The sequence below is a fragment of the Rhineura floridana genome, chromosome 13 (assembly GCF_030035675.1).
Source record: "Rhineura floridana isolate rRhiFlo1 chromosome 13, rRhiFlo1.hap2, whole genome shotgun sequence".
Taxonomy (NCBI): domain Eukaryota; kingdom Metazoa; phylum Chordata; class Lepidosauria; order Squamata; family Rhineuridae; genus Rhineura; species Rhineura floridana.
This window is the reverse complement of record NC_084492.1, coordinates 37467764-37489375: the sequence shown is the minus strand read 5'-3', so window position 1 is coordinate 37489375 and position 21612 is coordinate 37467764. Positions and strand designations below refer to the sequence as shown.

At 43.0% G+C, this 21612-nt stretch overlaps 1 protein-coding gene across 6 annotated transcripts in view; it reads right to left on the bottom strand.

Moving 5' to 3' along the window:
• ANKRD11 (ankyrin repeat domain containing 11) overlaps positions 1 to 21612 on the bottom strand; it is a 195842-nt gene that overhangs the window by 17905 nt on the left and 156325 nt on the right. For 5 of the 6 annotated variants that reach the window (XM_061594504.1, XM_061594507.1, XM_061594503.1 and 2 more), the window contains 4 exons: positions 3644 to 3814; positions 2984 to 3190; positions 904 to 1046; positions 84 to 231 (listed from right to left, as the gene is read on the bottom strand). In XM_061594504.1, coding sequence (XP_061450488.1) covers positions 84 to 231; positions 904 to 1046; positions 2984 to 3190; positions 3644 to 3814 — 669 coding nt within the window. The remainder of the gene's footprint in view (positions 1 to 83; positions 232 to 903; positions 1047 to 2983; positions 3191 to 3643; positions 3815 to 21612) is intronic. The other variant, XM_061594508.1, reaches the window with a different exon arrangement.

The window sequence follows — 21612 nt, the reverse complement described above, 5'->3', positions numbered from 1 at the left end:
ACAACACCTACTTGTATCCCTCTATTATGCACAAAGGGTCAGGTTCTTCACACCACTCCCTTCTGCCACTCCCCACTTCTTACCTGTGGAGCTCTCTTCACTGGAAGGATACGTAGCCTTCCCCAGGAGCAGGTTGACCATTGTGGGGGAATTTGCTACTTTTAATGGTGTCTCTCCTCTCCTGTTAAGCTGATGAGGATTCCCTCCATAATGTAACAACAGTTTCACCACCTAGATACACATAAACAAAAACTCAGTAAGCTGTAGCAGAGTCAGGTGCTCTTATTCAATATTGGACAAAGCAGCAGAAATGGATATTATCTTAAAGCCTGAAAAAAGGTTGACAAACCAGCTCACTTATCAGCTAGTGATAAAGCCTAACACACTGATTGGTGGAACATGGTCCAAAGCTAAGTGGTAGGAAACCTGCTCTGCAAGTGTAAGATCCTTAGCGGAATCCCTTGCCTCCCCAATTGCAAAGGTGATCATGTAGCAGGCCACCACCACTCAGCACAGGTGGTACTAGGCTAGGCGTAGACAATACTCTGACTCAATATAAGGGAACACCTGATCCTTCCATACATTATCACCTTACCCAGTCTGTGGGACTGAACAGAGTAGCTACATTTCAAAAACCTCTCAGAGATAAGGACAATGTGACACATCAGGAAGGTGACAAGACATTAGCAGAGACTTGCATTATTGGAGGCAAGTGGAGGAAGGTGAGGGCTGCAACTTATCCACTACCAAAAGTTTTCAAAAGTAGGATGGAAGAGTAAACTAAGCAGTCAGCATCAAACAGACAAAGAACAACAATCAAGAGAGCTGCAAAGTGCTTGCAAGTGGCCAGTCCACAGCATTAAACACAGGGAGAGAACATGTTCAAATCTGGCAAGAACTGACCTTGTAGTGACCATTGCTGGCTGCATCATGCAGCGGAGTGTCATCATCCAAGCCCTTGGTGTTGACCTCGGCACCTGCAGCAAGCAACTGTTTTGCAACATCATAGTAACCCCGGTTGCATGCCTCATGCAAAGCTGTCCAGCCTGCAAATGCATAAAACATACACATGACATGGATGTCCTATTTCAAATCAGTAACTGTGTCACACAGCAGTGCCTCAACTGATGATGCAACAGGCAGGCTTGCCTGCAGAACTACCTGCTAGCCCTGTGTGAGTGTAAGACACCAGAAGCTTTACTCTTGCCTGGTGTTTAGTCCATCCAGGCTCTTTTGTCTGGCAATACAATATAAACATCCAGCTCCCCACTAGAAATATGAACAGAAGTTTAATGAAATGAAAAGAAAATGAACCCTCCCTTGACATACAAATATGTTTATCCTAATCCTTTGCAAGAGCCCCTGGAAGATGGTCAGTGTTGTTTTGTACAGAATTTCTGTTCCCACCTGAACCTTAGTGTCTGGGACATTAATGTCACAAATAGGTCTACTTCAGTTTCTAGCAGGGCTGTGGAGTCGGTACGCCAGACCTGAGACTGCGACTCCTCTATTTTTCTATTGTACGACTCCGACTCCTTCATAAATGGCAAATGTATATTACTAGTAATAACGAATTTACTGTAGTAAAATGGTAGCACAAGGCATTTCATCACCACCACAGGAATCCAGAGCTTAGAAAAGTTACTTTTTTGAACTACAACTCCCATCAGCCCCAGGGATTGGGCTCGTGGGAGTTGTAGTTCAAAATAAAAACTTTTCCAAGCTCTGGATTCATGTGGTGGTGATGAAATGCCTTGTGCTACCATTTTACTACAGTAAATTTGTTATTACTAGTTAATATACATTTGCCATTTATGAAGGAGTCGGAGTCGGTACATTTCTACCGACTCTGACTCCACCCAAAATTGCTCCCGACTCCACGACTCCGACTCCACAGCCCTGGTTTCTAGGGGCTTTACAGTATGGGGGAGGGAAGAATGCTGCCAAATAAGCGAACATACTTCTTCCCAGAATGTAATGAATAAAAAAACCTGGTCTCCTGGAATGTAATGAATAAATTATGCTAACAGGCTGACTTCCAAACAGAGTCATCCTTGCAAGTTTCCAAGAAAAAGGCAAGCTATCATTTAAGCATTCTACAACTTCACTGTTAGAAAACCTCTCTCTGAATTACTGAAAAAGCTGCAGAAATGACTTGCAATTAGTATGTGTCTTGATCAGAAACCATACAAAATCTACAAGGCTCAGGACAAAGCACCTGTTGCTTGTAACAGGAGTGCCTCAACCTTTGTTGAATACATTTGTTAAATAAAATAAACAAATCTATCCATGACGGTGCTAGGCTGTTTAAGATGATAAAATAGCAAATCCTAGATCCCCCAATGAAGATAATCCAGCACATGTTCAATTGTGCACAATGGGAATTCTTGTCAAAATAATGGGATTGTAAGAGGTGAATTTGGACTATCTGGAGAATGAGAAAGAATTGAACTACAATCATTAGCACGTCAAGGTACCAGAAGCTATAACACTGTAGTTGATAAGTAAAGAATAAAAAGGAAAAAAGATAGAATGGTAGAAAGCATCAAGAGGGAAAAATATAGCACAGAAGGTAAAAATATCATAGGTAACTGAACTCTGCCACAACGAGTAATACGTAACCAACTTGAAATGGGAAAGAGAAAGTTATAGACAGACTCCGTGAGCCAAGGCAATGCATGGCCTATTAGGCCTTCCCATAAAATTGAGTGCTTAATTTTTTTAAAGAAAACAATGATATCAACAAGGCCACTGATAGCAAAAAACATCCCCAAGCTGGATCACTGCCCAGCAATTCAGCCTGATTGTCTAACTACAGGCTGCTTATCCGCTCCTCTGAAGCATCTACTCCTAAACTCAAGCTGGAAAAACCCAAATTAAGTGGGCTTTAGCATAATATTTTCTTCACATACTCAGCCAAGTAACAATTTTGTCCCTTTTCCTCTCCCCTTTCCCACTCCTGCAGCTAATTCAGAGTAATTACCTGCAAAGTCTTTGACATTGACATCTGCACCCTCAATAATGAGTTCCTTGATGCGTCGGGCATCTCCTCGGATAGCTGCCCGGTGCAGTCGAGTCTCTCCACGCTCATTTCTCTTGTTCACTTTATCTTTGGTTTTGGAGGCAGAATTAGGAGTTCCCTTCTGACAAACTGTGGATTGAGAGGGATGCTTTGGTGTTGTATCTACTGCTGGCAGGAAAAGGAGGAAGCACACATGTCAAGGAGGAGCTCAATTCAAAGCCAACCCCCCAAAGCCTTTAGAGGGAGCTGTTGCCATATAGTGACAATCCTGCCTTTAAAGCAGAGGTGATGGCTGGGGGGGAGGGGCGAGTTAATCTTTCGAAGCAGAGAAATGCCTTTGCAGGCACAATGGAAACATTAATGGAAGACTGTGATTAAGCAAATACTGTAGAAAGCAGCTGTGGCTCCTCTCAAGAATGAAGGGGCCTAAGATCTAAGGGAAGCAGTGAAGTCTCAATTCCCCAGCTGCAAACACACCAATCTGGGGAGTTCTCCAAGCTTTGTATGGGATAAACCTAACTGGATGTTTCTGAGATCCCACTGAGGAGGCAGCATCTGCAAACTTTTAGGGAGAACCGCAAAGACCTGACTCACATTAAGCACAAATTACACTGCCCACACCTGGACTGTTTGCAGACTCTTCTGCTGTCATCTGCATGAGGAGGGCAACCTGCTGGCGCTCAGAGAGTGGATAACCTGCGCGGATTCCTGAAAGTCCCATCCCAAAGAGCAGGCTGGGCTTCCGAGTTGCAGGCTCCTTTTTAATCCTCTTCCGTTCAGGACCCTGCTTTTCTGTGAAATCAGAGACAGGAATAATTTTTGCAACTGAAATTCATTCGTTCTGAGGACATTTGGCTACAGCAGCTTCCTTTCCAGATACTATACTTCCAGGAAGTGGAAGACAGGGTTCAGAACCTTTGCTCCTGAAAGAGTCAGCCTTCATCAAAGATCCTGCAAAGTCAATCTTAGGACTCACTGATTTTATTTTAGAAAATGTATATCCTGCCTTTTCACTGTTAAAAACAGTGCTTGAGTTGGCTTACACATTTTAAAAATCAAAATATACAGTATCTTAATAAACATTACTAAAAAGAGACAATCACAGCAAATAAAACAATTAAGAACAGCAGGATCAGCGCTACAAATTTCTAAGCAAGCAGATCAAAAACCTGTCTAAATCAAAGCATCATAGCTACGATGGCAGAAGATAGGCAGCGAGAGGCCCAGCCAGGCTTCCCATGGAAGAGAATTACACAACTGAGGTGCAGCCAGCGAGAAGGCCTCCCTCACGCATCCCAACCAGTCTTGCTTCTGCCACAGTTGGGATGCAGAGAAGAACCTCTCCAGCAGATGTCAGCACACAGGTAGAATGGTACATGAAGAGGCTGTCCTCTGGGCAACCTGTGCCCAGGCTTTAAATGTAGTCACGATCACCTTGAATCTTGCCCAGAAACAAACTGAAGACAAGTGCAGCTGCTGTAAAATATGTGTGATATGCTCATTGCTACACTAGATAGAATGTCTGTCAAACCCAGTACATGGTGGCCCCTTATAAAGTGCAAAGGTCAAACACCTGCATTTCATGATCTTCTTGGTTTGGTCAGTTTGCAGATTACATTTCAGGAGCAGGGGACCTTGGAAAAATTGACAGGTTTAGACTATTTCTCATTTAGTCCCTTGTAGTTCTCTCTCCCAACCCCACCCGGCTATTTAGGATTTTTAAGGAACAGATGCTAGGGAATTCCTGGCAGGAGAAGGAAGGACCTGGCATTTGTCTGCTTAGTAAAGCAGAACAAGGAAACTGTTGCAGGAGGGGAAGAGCTGTTAACAGTGAATCTCATCAGCACTTTTAATCAACTTCAGCACCTGCTGAGCACATTCCCAAAGAATGTGTTGCAAACAGAAAATCACTGTGGTTGAGAGTAGACGGGGTGATGGGGCCACTCCTCAGGTACTTCCAAAGCTACTTGTGTGTATGTACGTTTATTCACATGACTGTGAGCCTGCCTGCCTTTGGGTACACACATTGGAATGCACACACAGACACTTAGGCTCTCCTTTATAATTTAATGAAAGTGTGCAAAATTTCTGGGGTGGTCCATTAGAAAATTAAATCATGTTGTGCTGCCCCCAAACCTTAAAAATGCCCCTCAATATTGCAGTAGCGTTCCAACTTCCAACAGCTGTCACTGATTTGGGATTCTCAAAGACCCCACTTAGATCATCCCATTTCAAAGGATGCATCAGTCTCATGGTAGCGTATCCTAGGGAGCTAAAAAAACATACCAGTAGAGTTACTGAGATCTTTAGTGAAGTCTGTGTTAGTGGTACCCCATGGCTCAGATGAACAGCTCGTAACAACTACAAGCCATGCTTTCAGTGTGGTGGGCCCAAGCCTGTGGAACTCCCTCCCAATTGAGATTAGACAGGCGCCCTCCTTGTTGAACTTCAGGTACATGATTAAGACTTTTTGTTCTAGCAGGCATTTTAAGGTAGTGTTTGATTTTATTACGATTTTATTATTTTATTTTATGTATGGGTCATTTTTATGTACATCACTTAAAAATACAATAATTCAGTGGTATATAAATGTCTTAAATAAATAATAGAGTTAGGAGAGTTTGCCTGATCAGCTATTTGTGATAAAGAAATCAGAATAGTTATACATTTGCCACTGCACAGACAGACCTACAACAAGACAAATCAACACACAAGCAAGTGTACTGCTCCTGATTCAAGAGCCAAGGGTAAGAACATAAGAACAGCCTGCTGGATCAGGCCAGTGGCCCATCTAGTCCAGCATCCTGTTCTCACAGTGGCCAACCAGGTGCCTGGGGGAAGCCCGCAAGCAGGACCCGAATGCAAGAACACTCTCCCCTCCTGAGGCTTCCGGCAACTGGTTTTCAGAAGCATGCTGCCTCTGACTAGGGTGGCACAGCACAGCCATCATGGCTAGTAGCCACTGAGAGCCCTGTCCTCCATGAATTTGTCTAATCTTCTTTTAAAGCCATCCAAGCTGGTGGCCATTACTGCATCTTGTGGGAGCAAATTCCATAGTTTAACTATGCGCTGAGTAAAGAAGTACTTCCTTTTGTCTGTCCTGAATCTTCCAGCATTCAGCTTCTTTGAATGTCCACGAGTTCTAGTATTATGAGAGAGGGAGAAGAACTTTTCTCTATCCACTTTCTCAATGCCATGCATAATTTTATACACTTCTATCATGTCTCCTCTGACCCGCCTTTTCTCTAAACTAAAAAGCCCCAAATGCTGCAACCTTTCCTCGTAAGGGAGTCGCTCCATCCCCTTGATCATTCTGGTTGCCCTCTTCTGAACCTTTTCCAACTCTATCATATCCTTTTTGAGATGAGGCGACCAGAACTGTACACAGTATTCCAAATGCGGCCGCACCATAGATTTACATAACGGCATTATGATATCGGCTGTTTTATTTTCAGTAAGTGTATTGCTCCTCAGAAATTCTGGAGTAAAGGGATTACTCCACTGAACATCTTCTGGTAGTTTCCACTCTGAGTACCCAAATCTTGAGAGATGTCACCATGGGTAACACAGCTGTTCTAATGGTCCCTGTTCAGATTTCAGGAGGCTTGTGTTATACTCCTCAACCCTGACTTGAGAGGGCTTAATGGGAAGGTTTATTTTTAGTTCAACAAACAGACCTATGGCATTAGCAGCAGCAGCAGGCAGCTTCAAGACTGAAAGAGTGACTGGCCACCATTCTCCCTGCACCCTACAGCAAGACCTGACAATGTGATTTGTTATCCCATTTCCTCTCCCTGTTCTCCTCATCCTCCAATGTGCAAGTCTCAGTGAGGAATATGAATAATTTTTTTCTCTTCACCAGCTTTCTAATTTCCTGCGTGCCAAAATCATTATCTTTTCCACAGCCCCCACAGCCAGCCTTGAAAATTAATATGGAAATTCAAGTTTACTCTCTTGTTCAGGTGCTGAAGTGTTGCAGAAGGCAATGGAAATGTTATTTTTAATGCACTGACAGTTGCAGGATCAATCAGAAAATTATTTAATCACAAGTATAGGTAGAAATTAAGAGAAATGTTCCTATTGTACACTGTCCAAATAAGAACTTATAAAACAAATCATACTTGTTTACACTCACTGTGTCTGAGAAAAGTGGCACAACCATTATTACGCACATCACATGGTCTACTGGCAAACACTTCTGTTTTCCATGGAGGTTTTCTTCCTAATACTTTTTTCCATGCCAGGCAGGATAAAAACCTAGTCCTGACAAGCCTAAATATGCTCTTGTAATGCCAGAATATGTTACAGAAGCCTCAAGGAATAAGGCAGTAGACAGTAGAGTAAAAGAAGGCCTCTGAGCATGCCCCAGCATAGGCAGCTTTAACACATACCCTGATTTAAGACTTGATGGGAAAAAGTTGTACAACCACATCAGATGCTATATCGCACTCATAGCAGACACATTGGTGCCAACTAACTTTGTGTGGCTTGGAAGGTGAGTGACATAAGCATTAGCTGCAGCAACTTCCTTCATTGCCAGAAGGCTTTGTCCAGCATAAGCAGTAAATGCACACAGTGAACACGTTTAAGGGACATTCAGAGAAAAAGCAGACAGGCGATCCATGGCATGTGAAAGACCCACATTAAGTGTGTATACACACATATTCATCTTTAAGCCAGCACTGTGCTTCCTTGGAAACAAATGCTTATATTTTTGGAACACAAAATACAACACTCATGCATGGGAGCCTGTGTTTCGTTAGATAAATAGAAATGTAGTTATTTTAATGATCATGCTAGCTTGTCAGAAAACACTGTTGTCTTCAACATTGAGCTCTGTGACTCAGGGAAATATAATTTTCAATCAAGGAAGTTCCCTTGCCTTTTACAGCCCATCAGGCCTGATTACTCTGTTATAAATTGGTAGAAGGTAACTATTTAGGATTTTCACAGAATGAGAAGAAATCCCAGGGGCACTCTCATAGCAGGGCTGAAAGTATATTGTTCCAGTGGACAGGAAATCCCCTAGACTGCTGTCTCACAGCCTCTGTCTAGAATTAGCAATGGCTTTACACAACTGGAATCCTTGAGCATAACAGCCAATCTCCTAAAATCTCCACAGTACAGATAGCAAAGGACTTCCTCCTCTCTTTTCTAAATTGCTTCCAACTAGAGAATGGGCCGATTACATAAGATACTTTTAACCTTTAATAATAATAAATAATAATAATAATAATAATAATAAATTTAATTTATGTGTCGCCTATCTGGCCGATGGCCACTCTAGGCGACGTACATACAATAAATAGGGCAAAATAGAATACAAAATACAATGAAATAATATAATACATAACATACTTAATAGGAGGCATTTAAAACAGGAGAATATTAAGCCTCCCCAGAAGTCCCAAAAGCCTGCTGAAAAAGCCAGGTCTTTAAGGCCTTGTGGAACATATTCAGGGAGGAGATGTGCCGAAGATCTTGTGGGAGGGAGTTCCAGAGGGTGGGGGCCGCCACTGAAAAGGCCCTCCCTCTAGTGCCCACCAACCTAGCTGCTTTGGTTGGTGGGACTGAGAGAAGGCCTTGTGTGGCAGATCTTGTCAGGGGCATGATTGGTGGCGTTGTAGGCGCTCCTTTAGATAAACTGGGCCGAAACCATATAGGGATTTAAAGGTTAATACCAACACCTTGAATTGGGCCCGGAAAACAACTGGAAGCCAGTGCAGATCGAACAACACTGGCGTGATGTGGTCCCGGCGACGACTGTTTGTGAGTAATCGAGCCGCCGCATTTTGAATAAGTTGTAGTTTCCGGACCGTTTTCAAGGGTAACCCCACGTAGAGCGCATTACAGTAATCCAATCTAGAGGTGACCAGAGCATGTACTACTAGCGGGAGCTGATGAACAGGAAGGTAGGGTTGCAGCCTACGTATAAGGTGTAGTTGGTACCAAGCTGCCCGGCTCACAGCCGAAATCTGAGCCTCCATGGACAGCTTGGAATCAAGTACAACCCCGAGGCTGCGGACCTGGTCCTTTAGGGGTAAACTCACCCCATTGAACTTCAGGTCAACGGTTCCCAACCTTCTCTTGTCCCCCACGAGCAGTACCTCGGTCTTGTCAGGGTTCAGTTTCAGCCTTATAAGGCAAGCAAGCCTCAAACTGATTAGGACCTAATGGGATACTACCTAGATGCCCCATGCAAGCAACGCTGAGCTTCCCAAAGGAGGTGCCGGATGTATGTGCAATCAAATCAAAATCTTGATATGTTTATTTAACCAATTACCTCCAGGGGTGCGCAACTGAAGTCACAGATGATCATTTTCATTATTTCAGGAGGGCTGCACAGCTATGGCAGCCATGGAAAAACATTTTTTGTCATTTTTTAAACTGAATTTTATTCTTAGCCCCCTCAAGTTAGTCCCCTTTTCCATCTCTGCATCCCATAGCATTTTCTCTGCCCCTTATGTTAATCTGCTTTTCCCCCAACCCACTTTTTCTTCATCCCACAGGTATCTGTGTACCCTATCTCTGTTAGCCAATTTTCTCTCTGCATTCCATAGCAGCACTTTTCCTTTGCACTGGAACAGGCCTCTGAACCCCTGTATTTTTCACTTTCCTCCCTCTTCCCAAAGAAGGTCTCTTTACACACACCCTTTCCAGCAGTTCCCTCCCCCTCAATACTGCAGTTTGAGTGGTGAGAACATGTGATTCGTTCACAATAGAATGCCACTGAGATTGCTCTAAGAAATGAACAACTTCATGTTCTCCAGGCAAACACACACATACCCCTCAGGTCAAACATATTCTGCTTAACAACTGTACAGAGAAAGCAAAATAAATTATGCTCCATAACCTGAACAGAGAATTTATCTTGTTTCAGCATTAAACCTTTGCCAAAGCAGTGGAGCCAAGAATGAAATTATGTGGCATAAGAGCACTGACTCTTTCTACCTCCTACTGTCACCGGTTCAGTCCTTTTCTTCACAAAGGAACAATCCCATGAAGAATGATTCCAAGACAAATGAGGTTCCGCAATTTGGGTCAGACACTGAACACTAAAGCAAGAAGCAAAGCAGACCTGGAGCTTCTTAATCAATGCATTCAAGAACTCTCCTTTTCCACGACATACCCAAACTGATAAACACAGAAACTTTCCCCACAGTGTACAGTGCAACTACAGACAGAAAAAAACATATATGTCATGCTGGGAGAGAGCATGCTACTCTGATTCAGTGGAATAAACCATACCCAGTGGCTGGATAGAGGGTCTTCAATTGCCTGACTAAAACAAAGTCAAGATGTGTGAAGTTTTGAACCCAGAGTAAGGGCAATGAATGCTTTTGAAATAAAATGCTTGCTGTCAACACAGCCAATCTCAGGCATCACTCCATTCAATTGCACCATCTCAAGTTTTCCTCCATTTTTTAACATTAAGTGTTGCGTGCGCGCGCGCGCGCACGCACACGCACACACACCACATAAGCAGCTGAAATTCCAGGTGCCATCTGTCACACCTCTTAATCTTCCCTGGTTGCCTTTTTTTGCCACGAGAGGGCTGGAGTTTGTTTGAACACCACTCCCCACCTGGCTACCTATTAACTAGGCCTTGGCCATAATAAGCCCTTCAGAGGTGAGCTGTTTGCAGACTGAAGCAACGAAGCCTAAGTTACCAGGACCAGTTTAACCTGACCAAACAGCCCTTTCATATCCATGAATCATAGCATCACTTCTCCTGCTAAAAAAATGAACCTTTATCATACAAGGGTGACACTGCAAAAAAAAGACAAGATGACGACATAATTCAGACTCAATGGAGACTCTGATCTTGTGAGCTCCTTAGCATTGGAAAAAAAACCTGTTCTCGAGACAAACGGTTCAGGATGTCAAGGGCTGAAAATGTGAGTTACTTTCTGCAGACATAAAACTGTGCATTAACACCCTAAATGTTATTCTCCAAGCATGCTGTCCTAAAACCTTAGTTACTACCATACACTATTTTTTTAAAAGCAAACATTTGTATGTAAGACACTAGAACGTATTTGAGAGTTAATACTTCAAGGAGATGTGGAAATGCTGTGGTAGTAGCCTGTCAGCTGTTCCACTGCTTCCTACAGCTGGCAGAGAACTGAGGATAGTAACCTGCTGAATTCCTTCTCACAGGGTCTCAGGATGGCTTTATAATTACTATGAGTTGTGAAGCAGTTTTCAATTATTTGTCTCAAATTTCCCATACCACAGCTATCACCATTTTCCATTAAAAATTAGGAACAAATGTACAAAAAAATATTCTCCACCTCCACTTTTGTCAACTTTATAAAAATTGGGGGGGGGGAGGAATAGAGGGAAGATTGCCAATTACTATCTGCTATTTTTGTAGATGTCTCCAAAAACCCCACCAGCAGGCCAAAAGAGCAATAGCTCTTTTGCTGCTGTACCCCAGCAAGTGGCATTCAGTGGTAGCCTGCCGCTGAACATGGAAGCTCCTTATAGCCATAACAATAAAAAGGCACTGATCCCTCCTCCTCAATGAAATTTGTCTAAAGCCCTATTAAAGTCATCACCCTATCTAGTGGCAATGGATTCCATAAATGATGAGGGGTTATGTGAAGTAGTACTTTTTTCTGGCTATACTATACTTTCTAAATATCCAGTTAATGTTACTTCTGTGCTAACTTATGTGTTTTATCTTGCTTTTTTGTAAACTGCCCTGGATACTTGTTCAAGGTCAGTATATACATCTCTTCAATAAATAAATAGTTTGTTACATGCCCTCTCTTGGACCTTTTTTCCTATATAAAATTCAACTACTGAAAAAGAGAGTGAGGGAGATCTCCTGTCAAAGCAGCCCCACTTTTGTGGACAATTCTTTGTACAGAATGACTGATCTCCATGATCTGACCCCACCCCCCCAAAAAAACCACTTGCATGTTTCCCTGGGCTGCCACTAGATCAAAACAAACCAAGAACAATAGATTCACACTGTTCTCTCCCAAACCTCCTACATCCTATGTCCCTGTTTCTCTGTGATTACCCAAATCTGTCACGTCCTTAAGCCTCAAAAGGTCTAAAATCTGTTAGTCAGCAGTTTTGCCTCCCTAACATGCAATCCTTTTCCTGAGACATTTTATACTGTGTATAGTGAATGCTGCTCCTCACACCAATCCCTAGAGTGCATTAGTAACAAGCTCTTTATTGGCCATTTTCCTTTATTCTTTGTGGCCATTTAGCTACTGTTATATACAGGGAAAGATTTCTGTTATTAAACATGGCAAGAAACTACTGCTCCTTTCACTGCTTTTTTTTTTTTTTTGCATAAACACAACTGCAACAACAAAAGGGGAAGGCAGGTAATGGTTTCCTGTTTATACACATTTCTTTTGATGTTCTAAAAATGTGATGTTTTTTAACAAGTAGCTATCCTATACCAGAGAAAAACTCTCTAGTTCATCTTGCACTCAGCAGGCAATTTAATGACCAGCTTATAGGCATAACATTTGACAGAGGCCAACAGGACCACCCTGGCATACGCAGTTGCCAAAGGCCATGATAACATATAGCTTATTTAACCACAGTTTACCAGAGTTTCCAATACTGGCTTCCAGTGCAAGGATTCAACATTGGAACATGTGGACTAACTGAATGCCTACAAGAGTGTGCAAAGAATATTTCCTACTACTTACTACTTCCTGGATGCAGCAAACACTCCCTCCCTGCTAGATGTAGTAGACCAAGAGGGGCAAGGATTGAGAAGACAGGTGTAGGCTGCACTCAGTCAAACATCTTGTTCACATCCTCAGGCCTTAATACATGAAAATCACTTAACAAAACTGAACCAGATTGTGTCCTGAACAGGACTCTTGGACAATCTGCTTTAACTGTGGTATCCAGATTGCACGGGATACAAGGGATATTATGTTCAAAATGTGTAGCAAACATATCACAGTGTGGTACCAAGTGTTCCTTCTCATCCCCTACTGGACTAGGTTGCAGGAGGACCTGAAGCATTCAGAAAGGGTTTAGGAAGGAACATACATCAAGGTGAAAGGGTGAGCCCCCGCACTTAATAAAAAAAATAAGCATACTCCGGAAAAAGATATATGCTGAAGAATTCCTACTGAGTCTAAACCCATATTTTGTTTGCATTCACAACTATATCAAAACTGGAAGAGGATCACTTCACTGGAGAGAAGATTTAGTTTTGGAAGTTTACAAGACAAGAACACCAGGCAATTTATCATCACAGCCACCTCCAGCATAAATTGTTACAGGGCTTACAGAAGCCACTGTCTATGCGCCTTAGCTGTGCCATCTGTCAAGTAAGATGCAACAGCAGCCATTGAGCAGAAGCAAGAGCAGTGGTAGTCTACATGTGATCTTGGGAATGTTAGTTTACACCTCTGGAAAAACAATCTCTAGCTTTTGTCATTGTGGAAGCAACCTTGAAGATGCAACAACTGTGTGTGCGTGTGTGTGCGTGTGTTTAATCTATAACCAGGAGGCCAGAAATAAGAGATCTGCATGAAAGACCCTTTAAAAAGCCATGATTTTTCAGCATCTTTCAAGATTTTCAGGAGAGAGGAATCATTCATGCAGACAATGCTAGATTATCTGTAAATTGATATGCAAATGAACTACAGCCTTCCAGCTCATACATATAATTTTCTGCATGGGTGTCTATGCTATGGTCAAGTCGCCAGTGCCTGGATCAGAAAGAAATACCAGTAATGGGAGCCAAGAGAGGGGAAAAAGAGCTGTAAGTAGACAAGTTGAAAAGCAGCAAGGATTTTCTTTAGCCGTGTAACTTTTTCAAGGAAGATAAAATTCTCCTTGGTGATACTAGCATAATAAAAGAAACCCAACCAACTCCCAACTAGCCCTTTCTATCCAAGATCTACAAAATACATGCAAACTGAAGCAGAAGATTAATAGATGCTGAAGGGCTGTTTTCTGCATACTCCTGCAAAGTGAGTTTATAATTAGAAAAGCAATGCTTTCATTAATATTACACAGATGCTACAGGGCTGCCACAGAAGGAGCCCATAGCCACCCTCCTCCCAAAAAATCTGCCTGTGTAGTTTGACTGTGACTGTTACATTTTGAATCTTACCAACTCTGCAACTGTAAGAAAATTCCTCCTCCACAGAACACTTCATATTAGAAGCCGGCAATCGATAGGGATAAAAATAAACTGAAAAGACTTCCGCACTCTCCCTTTTACATACTGGAATTAGACAGATGCCCCTGACGGAGGGAATGCAGACTTTGGGAGATGCTCAATCTATATAGAAAGGAATACTGCCGTTACAAGCGCAAGGTAGGCCCGGATTCCCAGCCTTTCTATTTGCTTACTTTGAGAGTCTATCTTCTTCATCTCCTTTGGCACCTCACTTTCCTTACCTATGAAATGGAGATATGCTGCCCAAAAGGGCCTCCATCATTAGCGGATGGAAAATGCCACAAGCTTCCCAGACACAAGGAACAAGGGAAATAACCTGAATTTTCACCTCACTGTGACTGGAGGATCAGTCGCTGTTTGCTGTACCATAAAGGTAAAGCTCGACCTTGGGAATTCTGAACTAAGGAGCAGCCCACACTGCTCGTGCTGGGTAGGGTTAGGGTCTCTTGCCAAGGGAAACACATTGTCATATGTGTATTTGAATGGGAAAGGCCTTTTAGAATTGAAATATGTATATTGCAGTACAGTATGAAATGGAATGACATACACAGGTTTGAACCACGTATCACAGTATCTGGCTTGCTGGCACTAAATCCAGCTATTTTTCAAGGTCAGTACTGCCTCCCCCCCCCCCACTTGGTTAGGACAAGGTATGTTTGCTCTGCTTTTTCTTTGCCTAATTCCACGCCAGTGGGGCTATGACTTAGAAGACTTTGCTGCTATTGTCTCTCTTCAGGCATGCCTCTCCTCTTCTGCCTTTGTTTGTTCACCTAGCCTCCAACCATGTTCTGTAAATAAAACTAAATATTTTCCAATCAGGATAAACTATTCAGGGAAGGTGAACTGGCTCATTTGTGTAGCTTTATTCCAAGTGCCAAATTGTGTTTTCCATTTGAAAATGATTTCAGGCTCTAGGGAGGCTAAAGGAGGCCTGTGTCTCATAGCCTCAACAATCCATGGCCAGCATTCCATAAAACTATCCTAGGCGTGCTTGGGACCCTTGAAAAGTAAGTAGTATATGAAATAAGAGGGCTGCCCCTTTGATCCAAAATGGTGGTGCTCAGTTAAAGAGATGGGGCACATGCTGAGCACTCTGCATGCCTCTTGGTGTTAACAAGATGCCCTAAGGAAGATGCAGAGGGTGTTCATAAGAAGAGCCTGGCTGCTGGATCAGGACATGGCTCATCTAGTCCACCATCCTGTTCTCACAGTGGCCACCTACATGCCCATGGGAAGGCCACAAGCAGAACTTAAGTACAGGAGCACTCTCCCCTCCTGTGGCTACTGGCAACTGGTTTTCAGAAGCGTACTGCATCTGACTATAGTGGCAAAGCATAGCCATCATAACTAGTAGCCACTGATAGCCTCCTGATAACAGTTGACAGTGGTTTGCTCAGGGAGACCCCATTTTTCAATCAAGGACACTCTCTTCTACACCTGTTAAACAGTGTTGGCTACAGTTACAGCCATAAGAAGAATGGTTGAGATATCTATATCTGAGCACCTGCTCCTGTTTTCTAATACACAAACTTCCAACTTGCATGAACTATGGTCAATGCTTAAAGCAAGTCAAGTCTATGAGAGGAAATAGACTAACAAGAACGTGACTACTGGTGCTCTTGTCAAAAGACAGAAAAAAAGCCCTGTAAGCTAGAGCCTTTTAATTAGCAACCTGGGTTGCTCATCTGAAATGCAAATTCATAAGAGAGTTTAAATATACTGAAATTTATCAGAGATATATTCAATCCTCATGCTGCTCATCAAACAGGAATTTTAGCTGACAGTCACAAGAACTGACCACCGAGAAAAGCCATTGCACACATAAGGTCTGCAGCCCTTCCTCCTAGTAGGAGTCCAGGACGGCAAACAAAAACACTTTAAAAAGTCATACAAACAGACTTTAAAATATATTAAAACAAAACATCTTTAAAAAATTTTTTTAAAAGCTTTAAAAATATTTTCTTTAAAAAAAAAGGTTTTAAAAACATATCAAAAAGCAATTCCAACACAGATACAGACTGGGATAAGGTCTCTACTTAAAAGACTTGTTGAAAGAGGAAGGTCTTCAGTAGGCACCAAAAAGATAACCGAGATGGCACCTGTCTAATATTTAAGGGGAGGGAATTCCAAAGAGTAGGTGCTACTACACTAAAGGTCTGCTTCCTATGATGTGCAGAACAAACCTCCTGATAAGATGGCATCTGAAGGAGGCCCTCACCTGCAGAGCACAGTGATCGACTGGGTGTATAAAGGATGAGATGGTCTTTCAGGTATCCTGGTCCCAAGCTGTATAGGGCTTTGTAGACCAAAACTAGAACCTTGAACTTAGCTCAGCAGCTAATAGGTAGCCTGTGCAATTCTTTCAGCAGCAGGGTGACACATTGATGATATCCTGCCCCAGTGAGCAGTCTCACTGCCACATTTAGCACCAGCTGCAGCTTCCGGACCAACCTCAAGGGCAGCCCCCCATGGAGAGCATTACAGTAATCCAGCCTGGAGGTTTCCAGTGCATGAACAACAGTGGTCACACTATCCCAGTCCAGAAACGGCTGCAGTTCTCTTACCAGCCAAAGCTGATAAAAGGCACTCCTAGCCACTGAGGTCACCTGGGCCTTTAACAACGAAGATGGATCCAGAAGCACCTCCAGACTACAGACCTCTTTCGGAGGGACTATGACCTCATCCAAAGCAGGCAACTGACCAAACTCGGGAACCACCAACTCACAGCACCTCCATCTTGCTAGGATTCAAACTCAGTTTATTGGCTCTAATCCAGCCTACCACTGAATCCAGGCAGTGGTCCAGGGCTTGCACGGCCTCTCCCGATTCAGGTGTTACAGAGAAAAAGAGCTGGGTATCGTTATCATGCTGCTGACACCTCACCCCAAATCTCCTGATGACTGCTCCCAAGGGCTTCATATAGATGTTAAACTATATGACAAGATGGTACCCTGCAGCACCCCACAGCACAACTGCCAGGGGGCAAAAAGATAACTGCCCAATGCTATTCTCTGAAAACAACCTTGGAAATAGGATTAGAACCACTATCCATCTCACCAAGTCAGCCCAGAAGGATACCATGGTCAATGGTATGAAAAACCACTGAGAGATCAAGTAATTACAACAAGGTTGCATGCGCCCTGTCCTTCTCCCAATAAAGGTCATCCATCAGGGTGCCCAAGGCCAATTCAGTCCCATAACCAGGCCTGAACCCAGACTGGAATGGGTCAAGATAATCTGTTTCATCCAAGAGTACTTGCAATTGCTGTATCACAACACCCTCAATCACACTTCCCTAAAAAGGGGGTATTTGAGACCAGGTGGTCGTTGTCACAAACCAATGGGTCCAGGGTGGGCTTTTTCAGGAGTAGTTGGATCATCGCCTCTTTCAGGGTGGCTGGGATCACTCCCTCCCTGGATCCACTCAGTCAACCCCCCTTGGCAAGCTTTAATAAGCCAAGAAGGGCAAGGGTCAAGAGGACATGTTGCTGGTTGCATTGTCACAAGCACGTTGTTCATGTCATCAGGCTGCATCGACGGAAACCACTCCCAAGAAGTTGCAGCAGATGTTGCACTTGACACCCCACTGGGGACTACAGTAGATGTGGATGGGGCATCAAGATTGCTAAGGAGGAGAGAAACTTTACCCTCAAAGTGCCTTGCAAACAATTCACAGTTGGCCTCCGAAGCGTCTAACTCCATTTCCTGGAGTTGATGTCAACAGACCCCTGACAATAGGAAAAGCTCTGCTGGATGGCTACTTGAGGATGTGATGGTGTCAGAGAAGTGGGCCTTCTTCACCGCCCTCACCACCACACAGTAGGCATGACTGTGATGTCTTACTCATGCCCAATTAGCCTCACAGCACATCTTTCGCCACTTGCGCTCTAGCCATCATCCAGCCTGTTTCATTGCCCTTAGCTCACTGGTGTACCAAAATGCAAACTGGGCTCCATAATGCCAGAGAGGGCGCTCGGAGGCAACCCTGTCAAGAGCCTGACACACCTCACTGTTCCACAGCATGACAAGGACTTCAACAGGGTCACCTGCTCTACCTACTGGGAACTCCACCAGGGCATTCAGGAATCCTGTGGTTTCCACTAGTCTCTGGGGGTGGACCATCTTACTCTGTCCACCATCCCTGCAGGGGAAGATCAGAGCCATAAGTCTAAACTTCACCAGGAAGTGGTCTGACCATGACAATGGGGTGACATCCACCCCCTTATCTCCAGACCACCCCTTCCTTCATCTGGAGCAAAAACCAAGTCAACTTGGACCTATGTGTCAGGCTGGTGACAACTAGAGACAGCCCCATGGTCATGATGAGGCCGTGAAGTCCCGAGCTAGAACACCAGAGGCAGCCTCAGCATGGACATTGAAATCACCCAGGACTATTGTTCTGGGATCCTCCAATACCACAACCGAGATGGCCTCTGCCAGCTCGGTCAGAGAAGCTGCTGGGCAACAGGGTGGTATACCAGCAGCAATCCTAGTTTACTATCTCCTTGGCCCGACACCAGGTGCAGGCCCTCACAGCCAGCTCCAAGACACAGTAGTTTCCTGGTGATAGAGTTGGAAGTTCTGTAGACAGCAGCAACTCCTCCCCTCCATCCCTGCAACCTGTGCTGGTGTTGCACTGAGTATCCAGGTGGGCTAGGTCAGATCGACTCCTCTCAGCTCACCCATCCAGGTCTCAGTAATGCACACCAAATCAGTACCTTCATCCACAACCAAATAATGGATGAGTGTGGTCTTATTGTGTACCAATCTGGTGTTAAACAACAACACACACAGGCCAGTGGGCACAGCAGATGAGCAGCAAGGAACAAAGCATACATAGACTTGCCTTCGGCTTCTATGGTAGCTCACCACTTCCCCATGCCTATACCTCCCTCTACCCATGATCACTGAAATTCGGGTGGCATCACCCATGTTCCCCCTTACTAAGACTCCTGCTGAGCACCTGATATGGACCCAACAAGATCCTACCAATTATTATTATTTGATTTATATCTCGCCCTTCCTCCCAGCAGGAGCCCAGGGTGGAACAAAAGCACTAAAAACATTAAAACATCATAAAAACAAACTTTAAAACACATTAAAACAAAACATATTCAAAAACGTTGCTAAAAAAAGCTATCAAAACATCTTCTAAGATTAAAAACATTTAAAAAAAGAAAGTTTAAGAACATGTTAAAAAGCAATTCCAACAGAGGCAGACTGGGATAGGTCTCAACGTAAAAGGCCTGTTGAAAGAGGAGAGTCTTGAATAGGCACCGAAAACATAACAGAGATGGTACCTGTCTAATATTTAAGAGGAGGGAATTCTACAGGGTAGGTGCCGCCACACCAAAGGTCCATTTCCTATGTTATGCAGAACAGACCTCCTGATAAGATGGTATCTGCAGGAGGCCCTCACCTGCAGAGCACAGTGATCAACTGGGTATATAAGGGATAAGACGGTTTTTCAGGAATTGCAACTGTTTTATTGTAATAAAATCTCAAAGCAGTTTACAAAAAACATTTAAATTATCAATAAAAGACAACTAAAAACAGGCATTTAAAAGCATTCAAAAACTAATTAATATGAAAAATAACCTAAAACAGATTAAAACGCATGTAACTTCTACATGTCTGGATAGGCTTGTCTAAACAAAAATGTTTTAAGCATGCGCCAGAAACAGTACAGCAAAGGAGCCTGTCTAGCAAGAGGCAGGGAGTTCCAAAGTGTAGGTGCTACCATGCTAAAAATTCTTACATGCGAGGAACAAGTATTAAGTGGCACCTGTAACAGTGCCATTACCACTGACTGAAGCAGTTGAGTAGGCATATATAGGGTAAGGTGTGATCCCACAAGTTTTCCTTTTTGAAATTCATATATTTCCTGAACAAACATTAACTGGGTTCCTATAAATATTAAAATATATCTGTATTTTTAAATATTGTGTGATGCTTGCTTTTATTTTGTAAGCAGCTTTTGTAACCAATTGCTAGCTGTCAACATTAACATTAACAAATAAAATTGGTGTGCTATTAAATAGATCCATTATAAAACCCAGAGCATAATATAGTCACTAGGAACAGTAGAAAGTCCACTATAAATATTTACAATACAAGAAATCAGATCATTTATATTTTTTAACCTCAGGAGTCAGAAATTCCCCCCCCATGGTTAAACTTTGCTTTTAACTCAGTAAGTTTGATAGATGGTCATGGTTCATTTTAACATACTAAGTGAATGCTTTTACATGTTGTACTAAATGTGTGTTTTCTTTCAAACAAGGGTTTTTTAAAAAAATAAATGCACACATCTGAAAGATGAAACATCTGAAAGATCCTATTTAAACTAAAATAGGATTTTAAAAAAGGATTTTTGTCCATTCTGTGAATAACCAGGACAGGAAAAATTAGCCACAGCACATCAGATTTTGTCTTGCTTGGAGTCAAGGGGTTAAGTCTGCTGTCATTCGCCAAGAAGAGTTTTGGCAAAGTCAACTGAGTGTAACAGTAAGACCCATAGTTGGCCTGGAAGCAAGTATGTATGTAAACAGGAAGGACAAAAGAGGGGATGGGAAAAGCTGACTAGAAACTGCACAGGATGTGCTGTCATCCTCTAGTGTTTGGTTTAGAAACTGAGACAGAAAAATCAGCCGAAAAGATTCTGCTCTCCTGGAAATTGGCCGATGACAGGAAATAGGTGGTGGTGGTGGGGCAGAATATACTACATGACTTGCAGAGATCTGGCTGATAAAAAGTTTGTATATCCTCTCTGTGTGTGTGTCCCCCACTTCTATTTTTTAAAAAGGAGAGGAGTTCAAACAAGCCTTTCTGACTTTCTGCAGCACATTTACAACTGAGAACAGCACAGTACTATAGATTTAACTTATCTGGCTGGTTTATTACTCTCCACCTTTTGCAGAACTGGAAGCTGCAGATGTTTTTGAGAAGTCACAGTTATTTCATAATTTCTTACAGCAACGTTTGTGACTTGCAATCTGTTTTCATAAACAAACAGCAGGACTAATTTAGCCAAATGTTCCCTACACTGAAGCAATGGGGTCCTAGACAGAAGTCATTGTTAGGGCAACTTCATCCACATCTCTCTACTGGTCAATCACAGAGCCAGAAACATGCAACTCTCAAGTCCATTTTACAATAGCAAAAGGAGCAAAAGCAAGTACAAAGCCACAGAAAGTGCAGAGGAGCAAGGCTAATGACATGACACTCAATCCAAGTGGTTACAGGTGTTTAACATATCAAAAAGTTGCATCAGCAGCAAAGTCATCTCTCTGTCAGAAACAGAAGCAAAAGCATTGTTTCTCCAGTCCAAGCCAAATCAGGTACATTTCTTATACTTTCCCACCTCTGAAATTTATTGTGATCTTCTCTAATTCTGCTTAAGACATCTCTACAA